Source organism: Meleagris gallopavo, chromosome 16 (assembly GCF_000146605.3).
Source record: "Meleagris gallopavo isolate NT-WF06-2002-E0010 breed Aviagen turkey brand Nicholas breeding stock chromosome 16, Turkey_5.1, whole genome shotgun sequence".
NCBI lineage: Eukaryota > Metazoa > Chordata > Aves > Galliformes > Phasianidae > Meleagris > Meleagris gallopavo.
Window position 1 is genome coordinate 13,143,072 of NC_015026.2, and position 15,544 is coordinate 13,158,615.

Below are 15,544 nucleotides of genomic sequence, written 5' to 3' on the forward strand. Positions count from 1 at the left end.
GCGGAGGTGCTGAGCCGGGGCTGAGAGGCAGAATGGAAGGTTTCGTTCGGCTGCTCTTCGGTTACTTGGTGGCGGACTTGCTTACGCTGGTTTGTCGGGCTCAGGAGAAAGCCGGCCAGCAGCTGGGGAGCTTCGTGGTGCTCTCGGGAGGAAACCGCTCCAGCCTTGGGGAACAGCTCGACCCCTCCGAGCCGCCTCCCACCCCGGACTTCTGCAGGGGCTACTTCGATGTAATGGGGCAGTGGGACCCTCCCTTTAACTGCAGCTCGGGGGAGTTCATCTTCTGCTGCGGCACTTGTGGCTTCAGATTTTGCTGCAAGTTCAAGAAGACGAGGCTGGATCAAAGCACCTGCACGAACTACGAGACGCCGCTGTGGATGAACACTGGGAAGCCTCCTTCCCGCATAGATGACCCTCTGCACGACCCCACCAGGGATAAAACCAACCTCATCGTCTACATTATCTGTGGGGTTGTGGCAGTCATGGTGCTGGTGGGAATCTTCACCAAACTAGGGCTGGAAAAGGCGCACAGACCTCAGCGGGAGCACATGTCCAGGTAAGGTTGAGTGTCAGGGTGCAGGGTCCCTTCCCCCATCACTCCTCTCCAAAAAAAAAAAAAAAAAAATAAAAAATTAAAAAAAAAAAGCCCATGAGTTCCTAAACAATATGTCTACCCAGCCAGGCAGGCTTTATTCCCCTGCAAGGTAACTGAGACCAACTTCAGACAGCAGGGCTTCTGTGGTTCCCCAAGCCGAGGTTATCATAGTGTATGCATACTGAAGAAGAATAGAAATAATAGGGGAGTGTGCACACAGAGCAGTCAATTTTTATCTGCAGCATTGGACATTCTCCCCAGTAATATCTAGCAAGTCTTCCCAGATACACTGTAATTGAATAGGAAAAGAAAAAATTCTGAAACCAGAAACAATGAATTATAGAAAGCCTGGTAGGTTCTCTCTTCCAACTGTTTTGAAGCCTGGAAAATGTTTTTAACTTCTCAACTGAAGATGTAAACAAATGTCATCTCGCTCTCCCTTTCCAGCTGCAAAATGGTTTTGGCAGTACCTTCCCTACTCCCCCAGCCTTTGAAAGCATGTGAGCTATTTGTAAAATATCTGAGCTGTGAAAATGAGCCAGGGTAGAAGGGAAGAGGGAGACAAAAAGGAAATGCTATTGTAGAATTTCTTAATGTTTTTTTTTTCAGTTACTGTTGAGAATTTAAACACAGAAATGAAGATCTTATCATCCATAAATCTATGTTATGCTCTATATCCACTGTGTAATGGCTGAGTTACACCAAAGAGAACCTCCCCCACCTAGAGTTAGGCATGCTGTGTGCTGTCTACTCCAGGTACAGGCTGCCTAGTGGTGGATAGGCAGGCGGGCAGCTCAGGACAGAACCCAGTGTTTTAAACAACATATTCCAAACCAGGATTGTCACAGCAGTTCAAAATCAAGGCATAACACATGTGCCAAGTTTGCAGTCTGTCTGATTTTTCTTTATGCTAATCCCAAGCACATGAAAGTAAAGCAGATAGGTGGGTGGGGGGGGGAAGGCATTAAAAAAAGGCTCTCTCTCCATTAAAGAGCCTAAATCAACTCTAATGTCTTGGGCAACTTTAGAAATGCAATACAATTAAAAGGATGCCTTCTACTGGGCATGCAGTGAGGCAGAAAGATTCCCCTTGTCCTGGTGATGATGTAGTTCACAATCTTTAAAGCTTAGATGAAAAGTCTGTGAAATACAGCTCAAGAAATCAACATCTGGAGCTTTATCATGGCAGATTATCATGGAATGTACAGGAAAAAGCCACCAAAAACTCCTGCAAAGGCATTATCTGTTCACTAACAGTTATTTGCTATTTATAAACTGGCTGATATGGATACTACTGAGAACAAAACATCACAAATTTTAGTCAACTCAATACTGTGTGTCAATGGCAATTCTGCAAAGTCAGTTTTCTTTGAGCAAGATATATTAATCCCTTAGACATTTTGAATATTCTGACTGCAAAACTGAGACAGAATATGTGGATCCCAATTTATTTTTTAAATCTTACCCTTAAACTAAGGGGCTGAAGCTTGTTTGTGAAAAGCTCTTGTATGCTTCAGTCTATTTCTGTGGTGTCTGTGCAGGCATTAAGTCAAAGCTTGTAACAAAAAAACAGGACAAAGCAAAGGTGTAGCTATCCCTGCTTACACCTGGCTTAAACATCCAACTTCTACTAACAGAAATACTTGCTGAAGAAGCTCTCTGTATTTGCTATCTAAAGTACAGGTGTTAAGTATTCTGAAATGATATTCTATCTTCTGATATTCTGGGAAACAGTATTACGAGGGACCAGAAAATATTCTGAAATCCCTGTCGTGTGCATAAAGATTAGGTTTCTGAAGTGGTTCTTAGAAAGGTCATGTGTTATCCTAATTGCTTAACGTTGTCGGAGATCTTGTACCTTCCTTGCCGTGAAAACATTCAAATCAGGATTATAGCAACTTGGAAAGTCATGATCACATGGAAAAACAGTCACCCACTCACTGCACATAATAGCTAGTCATGTTCTGATGAAGCAGTGCTATAGCATTTTTTTTTTCCTCCCCAAAAGTTCTCACACTCCTATTACAGCTAGGTGGGGTGGGTCTTGTATAGCATTACTTGTAAAAGAAATTAATTCGTAAATCCTTTGGGCAATCTAAAAATCTGTTCATTGAGTGAAGAACTGAAGTATCCTTTCATCCTCAAATGTGTGTTTAACTAAAACATCCTCATCCTCATTTTACACTACTAATACTCTGAAAAAGAAGTTGCAGGACTTAAGCAATAATTTATCTGTTTAAATAGTTAGTAGTACCAGCAATTAAAATAATATCTAGTCCGTATTTGTATTCACCTTCTTTTGTAATACTAGTTTCTACAATTAAAAAAAACACCCACAACAAACCCAAATCAAAACTAGCACCCCTTATGCTTTTTTTTCTGTACCAAATCTTATTAATAAGCAAAAATGTAATGCATTGAGGGTGTTAGGTAGGCCAATTCAGAAGTGTAAGTGCTACTCTATTTTGGCTGGCAGCAAAAAACACACATAAAGAGACTGATTTGATACTTATTTCCTTAGCTAAGACTGTCTCCTTTCCCTTCCCTACCCACAGGTACAGGAAATAGTGGAATTCTCTCAATTCTTACGAACAAATTCACCTGAATAAAGGCTAGTACTGCTTATCAGATAAGGTGATGGATGATGTAAACTGACTTTTTTTATAAGGGTTGATTTTTTTAAGTGAACAGGATACAACTGGTGTAAATTATGTATTTCCATTTTTTTATTTACTATTTAGAAACACAGAGACCTGCATGTGAGAATAAGAATGTTGACTTGTAAACAGGGAGCAGGTCTGTGCCATACTTAGTAATTCCTTGCATCATTTCATCTTGAGGTCAGTGGATCTGCTGCTGAAGTAAGACACTTGTGTATGTTAGAGCAGAGGAAACTTCACAGAGTTGATGAGCTTAGTTTCTATAGCTTTTCATTATATTTTGTTTACTTCTATACCAAAACAAAGCAAGAACACTATTCGTTTCACCGAATTCTCCTGAAATATTCCACAATGAAAGAACAGTGGGGAAATGTACTTACACCCATAGCAAAAACAAGCAAACAAACAAAAAACCCCACAACAAAACCCAGTGGACAAGGCTATTTAGCAAAAAGCAGTTGCTTCCTTTTCTTTTAAGAAAAAATGCCAAATATAGAACTATTGACAATTTCTTTCCTTTGCTTTTAAATAAAACACTCTTACTGTTGGCAAAGAACTGTAAATATGGAAGATGAAACTGGAGAATTAAGTACTGCAGGTAATAACTCTGCATCCCTTTAGACATCATATGATAATACACTGTTTATATCATTTTCCCTTTTAAATTTGTTACTTGACATTAAGAGGAGATAAATGTTCCCTCAGCTACAGTGTTGAGGAACCAAGCAGTAATAGTAGTGTCCAAGTAGAGTAACTCTTCCTTTACCTGAATGCCTTTTAAGAGAATAAGATGGTCTATGTTCTCAGATATGGCAGAGGGGTTGCGTGCGGCCCAAAAGGAAGAGAGAAGCAACTGCCTCCTGACCTGGAGGCCCTGCTGCCTCAGAGGGCAGCGCGTGCTTGCTGCTTGAGGCTTGCATCAATGGGACTTTCAGGCTCTGTAAAATGCTGAATTCTCTCTTGAAAAGGGTAGAATAGGCAAAAGCTTTACTTCTTTTCCATGGAGGAGATCTTTCTGTAAACAAAACTACACCTTTGTCTTCTCTAATCCTCATGGAGAATGTGCAAACAAACCTAGAACTGAACGAACAATATTTACACTCGTACTCCTAGCTCCTGTCGGTTTTTTTGTTGGTTTTTTTTTTCTAAGCAGTGCTTCTGATAGCCTGTTAGCAGCTTTCTGAACATTACGAACCATCTGATCTCTTCTTTTATCCCTCTCAATGTGCTAAGCTCCTAAGTCAAGTCTTTTGTTGATTATTTGGAAGGCATGTACCTGGGGCCAACAGTAGTCTGATTTGCCAAAATGCTGAATCCTACATGTGAAATTATTTCCCTTATGGATTTAGACCCAGTTTTGGAGGCAAAATATAACAACTGACCTTTCATGAAATAACTTGTGTTTCAGCTTCTTCAGGCTTATAACCATAAGGGAAATGCCTGGCTCCACGTGCTTTGTAACATCTGAAAATAGTATTATATACCCAAAGAGAAATCTTATGGCAGAAGAACTCATGAAGTTTTGCGACAGTTGGATAGCTCTGGGCCATGTTTAGGTAATGTTTTTCCACTTCTGTAAAACTGCAGTCAATGTCAATATATCAATATTATAGGACTTAGATATCACTACGTTTTACATTTCCTTAAAAAATCATTATATATAACAATGGTGTGAATAAAGTCCCTCCACACATAAATATCACTTTTTAGTAGGACCTACTTTGTATGATGGTATTCAGGTGAGAAATGCACAAAGTCTGTTGGCCTATGCAGTATTTTTTGAAGCAAGCATCCGTTCAAGGATACTGCTGTGTACTCTATATGCACAAAACTCTACATGGGCAAATCCCTAGGAAAAAAAAAATGCAGGCAACTGCATTGCCTTTGTGCTTCAGTAACACGAGCTGCCACACATTTTTAACTCTCCCTGACATCAGTGCAAGATAAGGACAAGCCTTTTGTATGAGCTATTCTGCCCTGGGAAGACTGTATAACTTTGGCTAACACAGTACAAACATAGGTGCTGTGTCATTCAAAATCATTAAAAATAGAACTTGACGAGAAGTTCCTTTTTCCTTGACATATTTGCACAGCTAATTCCTTAAAACCTGGCTGAAAAAAAAAGCCACGCTAAAGCGGTAGAAAACTCAGCTGGCATTTCCACAGTCAGTCAGTAGTTAATCTGCTGTCATTTAAAGTCTACAGTTAACAATATTCAACATCATATTAAGGGCAATAAGGAAAACATTTCAGAAAAACTGCTCTTGCAACGCTGGGAAATGCTATGCTATGTATTATAGGTTCACACAATTTTAACTCCCATGATGAAGTTAGGAACTTTGGTGCTGCTTTCCTTTCCAGAAATGTGTCCATCTGCCTCTGGAAAAAAAAAAAGATTGACATCAAGATGTCAATCATTTTTTTAATAAGTATATATTGCACGAATTGACTAGATACTGATAGTTTAGGTTCCTGTTATTCTAAACTGTCTTTTGCAACATAGTGCTTTCTTTTAGCATCTTTTTCTACATACCTTTGTGAGATCTCTCCTGGTGATTTTTTATTTTTCTGCTATGTAGGCCAGCTCTGCAATTTCTGCTGTATAAGCATTGCTTCAAATGGAAGCATTGCTCTGATACCATTACAAGTGGAAGCACTGCTCTGATACCATTATTTTGTTACTACCTTCCGACCTCATACAGCATTAAGAGAATATTCTGTAACACGTTGATCACAACTGTAACTAATATTTAATAACATGATGCTAGCCCTAAACAGATGGAAACATCAGTACCATTCATCAATGTGCCTGCAATCTGAGAGCAAGATTTATCTCAGAATTCCTTTTTGTATCTTAAGTGAAACAGCTATTTAATATTTAAAAGTACAGTGCTCCTTGATCAAGAAATCATCATGCAATGGAAGCACAGCGGAGGAGCTAGATGATACTTGTTGTGACTTTTACCAGTGAACATGTTTATATTTATTAGTTTATAAACTCGATGCACTGTCTGGGACACTGTATAATCTGGCAGAAAATTAAACTAAAGTAGGCACAGTGCTCGGAAGAAGCATTCGTCCCCTTCAAAAAGTAGCTCAAGGCATCTAAAAATTAACACCAGTAAGATAAATGGAGGATGCAAATAATGATCAGTGATGTACTGACTTGCATGGAGCTCCAAAGGCACCGGTAAGACCCAGCGAGTGTTGCTGTTGCCAAAAGGAATGGTTTCTGCAGTGGGCCGGTTATTTTTGGGGCACAGTAGTTCAGCAGGTAATTATGTGATGCATACCTAGGGGCTAATCCTGCTCCTGGTGAAGTTAATGGTGAAACTCCACAGCCCAGAATCAGAGAGGGAGATACTGCCGTGCTGAGATTGTAGGAACTGAAAATGTAGCAGGTACACGTGCGCATTCTTAGCTCCGTGCTTCACACTGGGAGATTGTTTGACAGTGGAACCAGACCACAGAAACTACGCAAATGTGGGATGAGCCACTGTGTCACACAAAATTATTGCCTGCAGTGCTGCAGAAAACCCCCACGACCAGCTTCAGGTTGGGCCTGGCCATACTGTGAGGCCCACAGTATGCTTGCTCTCTGCTGCTGCAAAGCTTTCATCCTTTTTCCAGTGATGCTACCATGCCAGCTTTGCTCTGTTGTAATGATGAGGTCACTCTTACAGAAGTGAGAAAAGATGTTTTCAGCTGCCTTTATGAATGGAGAAAGCTTAGATTGTGGATGGTGCCATGCTTATTGGATTGCTACAAGAAAATCAAAACCTTTCATCTTTGGTAACATTTTTCATAGAAAATGTTTGAGGCCACTGCACTGTGTGGTGCTCTGTGCAGCTGCATGTTTAAGAGTTGACTCTGACAGACCTGCTCAGTTTGACTGCAGAGGCACTGTCATCGAGCACAAGCAATGGATGAACTCTGCAAGTCTCAGCAAGCTTGAATCGTGTTCCCATAGAGCAAAGACAGCTGAAAAACTGAGTTTTAGTGAAGTCTTAGCGATGAATTTGAGTCCCTGATTTTGCTGTGAATAGGAATGGTTTCTCCAGTAGACATTATGATGGACTTTCCCAAACAGAAACAACACACCTGGACTATATTGCAAATAAAGAGATTTTGCAACAGGTGTATTCTGAAATCTTGTTTGTTTTTTCAGGGCTCTTGCTGATGTGATGCGACCACAAGGTCCTTGTACAACAGATCACATGGAAAGAGATCTCAACATTGTAGTACACGTGCAACATTATGAAAACATGGAGACAAGACCTCCTCCAAATAATTTACGTAAGTTGCATTATAACTACATTAATATCTGGAATGCTTGCACTAAAATGATTATTATGAAGTGAAATTGGTGGATGTCAAATGTGAATATGCAGTACACAGGTTCTGGCAAATTAGAAATAGTTTATCTCAGAATTAGAAATACCTAGATTTCCTGGTGCAAAAAGTGCAAGATTTAACAAGATGTATCATAGATCTGAAACACCCAAAAAGAAAGTGGGGTATCACCTAGTGGTCATCTCGTTATCATTGCCACTAGTAAAATAGTTAAATACATTCCTGAAGAGCATATAGTTGCATGTAGTTTTCAACTTCCTCATTTTTTCCCTCTAATGGAAATTTGTGAGGAAAACTATTAAGTTTTAAATAATACTTTTGTATTTGCTATTATTTATTTGTTGAAGATAAAGTAAAACTACACCTTGGAGCTCCAGAGGAAATACGGTGACATTTCAAGGGCTTCTGGAATCCTAAGCACTTTCTTTCTGAGAATTCTATTGTACAGATGCAGATCTTTGTCGTGCTTTGAAGTGTTCCATTATGAACAGTTTGACTATAATTTTAATTTGCATATGTTTATGTATATCGTATCCTTCTATATTTTATATACATACAGATACACTGAAGTTACAGATTACACGTTTACAATTTCAAGTTCAGCTAAAGAGGATCATTCAGGAAGGAATGGGTCATTAGACAGCAAATGGCTTTATTCTGTGCTGTAGAGCAGTGTAGTGGAGCATTCTGTTGCATGTATACTTTTTCCTGCACTGGTATTTGGGTTCTGAAGCATTTAAACTATAGTCTTACATTTTTCCTTATCTTTCTATAAATGGAGAAAGCAGAAAATTTGCTTATATTTGGACAAAGAATTAGTTTTGTTCAGAGCAGACAGTGCTGCTATTGTCAGATTTTATTGCTCCCTTCTTTTTGGGTGAACATCGTAAGAACAGGGAGAGAAAGAGAAGATTCATGTGCTAGGTGCACTCCTGGTATTTGTTTTGTGGTAAAGGCTGATGGTAATTTCTTATGCACATGGTTACAGGACAGCAGGAGAGAATTAAAGCTGTGACCTCTAACAAGGATTCCATATATAGTGAAGTCTGACATCTAATCTGTCTGCACTACTCAGCAGCAAAGTACTTCCTGGGCATGTGCAGCTCTACACTCCTGAAGGGGAAATACATGCATACCACAGCATTACACCTCTTAATTGCATAAAAGCACAGTTTCTTATGAGGAACTTACGCTTCTCTCCCCATCAGAGGTGCTCTAACTGCTTTTTGCTCCTGTGGTTTGAGGAGGATATGCTCTCTTCCTCTCTCTTTGCTCTGTGTATTGGTTCTTTGCCAATCTCTTCTGATCCTTCCTGTGACTGTGCTTTCAAGCAGGAAGATGCCAAATGCTAATGAAGTCAGGTTACAACCCTTTGTTTTCTGTCATATATGAAATGTATGTTCAGAATCTCAGTTAATGAAGAGAGCCAGAAAGTAAATAGATTCCTACTGTATTGATTGCATCTGAAACTTCATAATCTTCATACTGAGGTTTTGCTTAAAACTTTCTATACTGCAATATATGACGTACTACAGCGAGTCTTAAAAAATCTTTAAATTACTTACATTTTTAATTAAGATTTAAGCCTTTGTTCTATAAACTCTTGAACATGTGTCGTTCCACTAAGATGGATGTAATTACAACACCAAAGAAGCAAAGAAGATAAGTGTAATGGTACCATAGGACCTTGACTTATGGCACCAGTCATCCATACCATATCGATCTCAGAATGCATCCCTGTAACACACGTTTCATATGAAGCTCTTGCTTCACTGCAGTTTACCACTTAGAATCCCTACTGGTATGTTGGAGCCATCTTAACACTCCTAGGTGATGAAAAGGAGCCAGTCTTAGGACTGCTTCAGGTGCCGTTCAGGCATTCCTGCTATGAATGGAAACCTTGGAGAAAAAAAAAAAAGCAGCAAAGATGGTAGCTGTTTCAGTCTTTAGTCAAATTTATGGATTAAGTCAGTCAATTTTTTTGCATTCTTTAATATTGCATACATTTGCTTTGTAGCTTTGGTTTTTTTTGCCACTATATTGCCCGATAAATTCATCAAAAACATGACTTAAAGACCTTGTTGAATTGGTCTGTACATCAAATGTGATTAAAGTGTGTTGAGTGCACGTGCATCACAGAGCTGGAAAAGGCTTTAGAAAGAAGAATTATTTAGAAAAATTTCCTAAGCCCAGCATCTTAGCAATATGAAATTTTACTGAGTTCTGAGACACTGTAAGAATGCAGATATTACTTAGAGAAACTTTCTCAGTTCAGCATTACCTACTTCTAGTGCTGGAAGAGTGACTTCTTGGGGTATTTTTAGAAGTAAATTAGCAAAGCTCAAGTACAGCTTTCACTGAACTTCTATTCCAGATCTTTACTTACACAGAGAAAATGAAGTACTACAAACTTACAGCATCAGATACTTTGATATATTTTAAGTTCTCTTTGCTAAGTTACCACTTTCTACCTACTAGCTATCTCCAAATGAAACATAAAAGTTTGATACTAACGTACTTTTCACATTGGCCTGTAGATATGAAGAGGGCAGGAGTAATCTCTTAGGCAGTATGTACCATTTCCATATTGCATCTTTCACAATATTGAAGACAAATGCTGAAGGCCCAACATTATTAAAGTGTTCTAATTTGAAAGTTCATTTTCTCTACTGCCCTCCTGAAAAAACATCTTGCTGGTGCTGCCAGCCCACTCTGGAGATGTCTCTTCACCCCCTGCAAAGGGATGCTATGTCAAAATGACAAACTTTGCTTGATCTCTGACACTGAAAATGAGTGCGTTTTTGTCTTTGGACTGTTTGTCACCAGAGAACAAAAGTTTATAAGCACAGCTATTTGCCAAAAGCAATAGTGCAATGGAAGGCTGAAGTAGAATTTATTTTCAGCACCTTGCAGTCTAAGCAAGTACAGTTTGAGTTTCCTGTCCTTTTTTTTTCCTGGAACTCAGAAAAGCCATACTGGGCATCCTGGAAAAACAGACTTTCTTTTCTGTGCCCAGGTAAATCCAGACAACCTCAACATTTACTAGTGAAGGCTGTTTTATCCTTAGTGGTTGTTAGTTGCCAGAATTTTCTCTGGAAAATGTACTTTATTTAAGATTACTTTTCCTTTTTTTTTTTTTAAACACCATTTGAACACCTTAGAATGGAACAGTGCTTTGTAAACAAGCAGCAGTTATCTACCTAGAATTACCACATATTAAAACAATTAAAAAAAAAGTATGTGAGTTATATTAAAAACAAAACCAAAAGCAAATATTTCTACAGAATTTGAAATCGGTTTTGTTCATCTCTATTTAACTTTCACAAATCTTAACAGAGCAACAGCATTCAAGATTGTTTTTTCCTACTTACTGTGTTATAAGTCAGCAATTTATTAAACTTGGGATTATAACACCAGTGCATCAGGATTTAGGAGCCTTTCTAGCTACATGCTTATTTCTGGAAGATGATTGCTGGTACTATTTCTGATTCATATTTTATGATGGCAGAAAGAAAGACTTATGTTAGAGCTGTCCACGATCACTTTTCCTAATGATCAGTAAAAGCTCACTTACTGCCACCTTGCACTAAGATATTTAAAGCATTCATGCAGAATCCAGAGATTGAGCTGACTTTAAAGGGAAGTCAGTTCGAGACTAAGGTGGAATTTTCAAGGTGAAATGCTAGCTTTTAGTCAGCCTGACATATATGTGTTAAATTCAAAATGAAGAAATAACCCAAAATGTTGCTCTATATCAAAATAGCCCATTTTAATACAAGCCAAGGATGTGCAGCACACATGATTAAAACAACTTTTCCTCGTCTGAAATATATGCAAGGGAATACTGTGTCTGCTGCTGTATTTGGTTGTCAGTTGTTCTGGATGCTTGCTCATTGCAAATGCTAATGCTGAAAACAAAGCTAAGATGTTTCTATAACTGATGCCTGATGATAAGGTAATTTTATTCCATTTTTTATTTCTTTGTTTGCACTGGACAGTTAGAATATAAAGAGGAGAGTATTTTCCAAAGCTCTCACATATTGGAATAAACATTTTGTATTGTGTGTTCCTGTATCTCCCATGGCTATAATATGAAGCTCAGCCCCTGTTTTCCTGTGGAACAGTCACTGATTTGACACTGTGAAAAAGCAGTCAGAACTTGCAAGAGTATTTTTTGCAGTCTTTTTCATCCTTTGAAAAATATACTTTTCTTGTTGTTTAATGCAGAGCTCTTCAGCAAACTAATTAACATAAAAATTTAAACATAATCTGATATAGACAAGTTTATGGTTCACTACTGCATTGTCTAGGCATAATTCCTGCTTTTGCTTCCTGGAAATAAGCATCCAGGCTTACTGAGAAACTGGTGAACTGCTACCTTTGAAATGCAAAGCTTTTGGAGTACATAAAACACAAACTAATTTACTTACTTGCCTAGTTATGAAGAAGTAGACAATGTGCAGGTATTACATAATAACAGACTTCTGTTGATAGGGGCTTCAAAACAGCATTAAAAACATTGGAACAATGAACGGATGCAAAACGCAAAGGACTGAGCAAATAACTTCATGCTTTGCCTCACTGCTATCTACTGTAATCACTGCTTGATTACAGTAAAATGCTTTTTTAGACCTGATTATATACACAGGTCCAGCCCAAAGGAACTGGACTAATTCTACATAAGTGTTAATTGACTGTTACTTCCTCACTCAGAAGGACAAAGTACAGGTAGAAAAGCTGACCTCTAGAGACAAGGCTCCAGCCATGCCTTATGAGCAAAGAGATGGAGAACAGAGTTTCCAGCCAAGAAAAAGCACTGTGACCAAAAGAGAAGTGAAGAAGTACTGCTGATGGAGCGTTCTGAGACAGTAAAGAATGAAGGAGAATAAAATGGCCATTAATTGGATAACGTGCTTGGTTCACAAGAAACTACAATGTTGTGGCAAAGGAAAGGAACTGTGGTCAACAAGCATGGGGAACTTGTTTCCATTTGAAGCCTTAGTTTTCATTAGTATGCAAAAATTAATTTTACCACTTCATAACCTACCCAGGAAGCACCGTAGATAGTTGCTGACCTATAAACCAGTAGGCTCAGGATAGCCCTGGAAGATGACTACTTAGTGTTACATTTTGGACAAGGAAAAATCTGACTTTTAAATTACTTTACAAAAGTAATAATCTAAGCAAAAAGGGCACAGCACCATCATAAGCCATGTCAAAATAATTTTTTTTTTTTAAACATAGTTTGATTGAGATTAAAAACAGCACACTCCTTTGTCACAACCATCTTGAGACCACTTTTTAAACCACTTGAAATTAAGTTCTAGATACTTATATTACGGTATCCAGTAGAACTTCAAAGCATTAGCAAATTGATGATAGAATTTATTTTTTTAATAGGTTCTTAAAAATTAATGAAACTACAGTGACGGTGATAAGTGTTACAGCTCCAAACCTCCCATGCTGGAAACAATTTCCTATAGAACGTTTCACAGAAATGCATCTTTAGATTCATTCCTTTTGCAACCCACTCACTCACTGTTAAAGACAGTGATGTTTAATCTGTTTTGAATGGTTGTTTAGCCCCATAATTATTAATATAAAAATGTTAGTAATTTACATTCAGATTTTAATTCAGATTCATGATGCTGATTTTTGAGAACCTTCTTGAAACACCAAAGAATAATTAAATTCCTTTAATAGCCAACCTGATAGTGAGAGTTTGAGTTTATTTAGGAAAGATAAAACAGAAAGAAAAATGAAATATTTCATTAAGCATTGACTGTGGTACTTGTCTTTAATTCATTAGGAAAAAAGGATAATTTTGAAATTGTTAGTATATACTACACACAATAGCTTTTCATTAACAACTACATCTGTCTTCACCTAGGTACACATGTCAGAACATGACCTGTTCCATACTTTTGAGATCATCTTGTTGGCTTAATCTAGAAATGAAAAGATAAGCTAAGGCAAATAAAGACAATTGTTGGCATGAACAAGGGCTGAGTATGCTGGGTCTATGATCCAAAACAACTTTGAACTTACTGCAGAAGTTCACCGGCTTTCTTCCTTATTCTAAAAAGATTTCTTGGTTAATATGATTTCATTGGAAAAACCAATAAGAATGTTGTGTACCCATTCTGCAGTTTTAGTCAATGAGATGTGTTTTGAACAACAGTAGGTTCATAAACTTTGTTCAATTAACCATTTCCATTAGGACTCAATGAAGTTTTTGCTGTCTTCATTTATTGTGCAATAAGATTAATTAGATTAGATTACTGTCTTGCATCCTGTAATTTACTTTTAGTGAGTTTTTAATTCAGATAAGTTTGACATATTTTAATAGAAGTATTCATCACTGTAATACGTATTTGGGAGAAATACAGTTAATCACTGACATCCTTCAGTGGCAGTAATTAACATGGTTATCAAATTATGAAATATTTTATAATGAATTTTGAAAGACTGAACGATTAATTTATAAACCAAAACCAGTCATAATAGAAGAGTTCTGCAGTAACAGACTATTACCTAGTTAGTTCTGAGTCACACGACAGCAAACTTGGAAAGTGCTTATGAAGGATGAGACTTATTTTGATGTAATCAGGTGCAGATTCGAGTACTTGAAATGCTGCCCAGTGGCACAGGGATGTATTTACCATCTAGCAGGTAGAAAGTTCATTATTTAAATAGTTGGACTTTGGAAAATAGTTATGCTGTTTCTCTTGAATCCGCTTTTACTTCTGTACCGTCATCGTAAGTATTTAATAAGGGTTTGGTTCCACGGGAAACTGTTATTAAGTATTGATAAGCCAACACTCACCTGGAAACAAAGGCAATCCTTAGAAGAATAAGCATCATGCACTGTTTCGGTGCTTTGCCTTGTAAGTCTTACTTGCTAAGTGTTATTAGTGAATCATAAAAACAGAAAGTTATGTATCAATGAATTCATATCTATGCACCCAGGGGCAAGCATAAACTATTGTAAACTGATTTATCCAGATTTAAACAGACGCTTTTATGAATGTTTTAAACTTTAACGCTGTATTTTAGATTTTGAAATGCTGTTGTCAGATTACTTCACTTTTTAAATGCAGTCACACCAGCTTTGCCAACCACAATCAGTACAGTAGTTACAAAATAAAGTAGAGACTGACAGCATACATTAAAGAGCTTATGAATACACATTCCAGTATTACAAGGTGATTGTGATATTCAGTGAGATATTGGCACAAATTTCCATCTACAGTTTCAATCATAAATGATTTTTAGAAGCTTTGTTCCATGTTCTATGCTTTATATCATAATTTTGTTTGAAATGTGCACATTAGCTTTATCTAACAATAAGAAGACTGAAGTCAGCTAAGAAGGGAACTGAGTGCTTAAGAAATTGCATTGCTGTTGATTTGATAGTAGGAATAATAGTTGAAGAAAAATCTCTAGAACCATCACATAAAACTACATTATAATCACTCACAGATTATTACAGGATGTGTTCTAGTGTTTTTTTATTTTGTATACAAACAATTTTCATCTTCAGGTTTTAGTCAATACATTTGAATAGCTTTTAAGAACCTTTCATTAACATACTTTTGTTTGTAACTGATACATCTAAGAAACATATGTCCATGTGCACAGTTTAGGGCTATAACTATACTTCTGTGTTCACAATGAATTTGTAATATAGTCCACAATAACCCCGTTATGTTTTACCATCTAATCCTTACCAAGGAAAGGAAACGCATGTTCAACATACAGCTATTTATGCACACATGAGCACAAAGGAGAGAGCAGATGCATGACAAAATCTGTATACCTTATTAGGGTTAGCAATTATTTGCTTACCTGGAAGCATCCACAATCATATCCTGAGGAGTTTGCTGTTATGGTTATTTTGGCTTTTGCACTCCACAGCAATAGCTAGGGAAAAAAA

The 15,544-nt window shown here is 37.5% G+C and overlaps 1 protein-coding gene across 1 annotated transcript in view; it reads left to right on the forward strand.

The window, feature by feature from the left end:
* Positions 1 to 12,519, forward strand: part of SHISA9 (shisa family member 9) — a 13,037-nt gene extending 518 nt beyond the window's left edge. The window contains exons 2-3 of the mRNA XM_031555793.1: positions 7 to 556; positions 7,424 to 12,519. Coding sequence (XP_031411653.1) covers positions 7 to 556; positions 7,424 to 7,616 — 743 coding nt within the window. The 3' untranslated portion in view covers positions 7,617 to 12,519. The remainder of the gene's footprint in view (positions 1 to 6; positions 557 to 7,423) is intronic.
* The last annotated feature ends 3,025 nt before the right edge of the window (positions 12,520 to 15,544 follow it).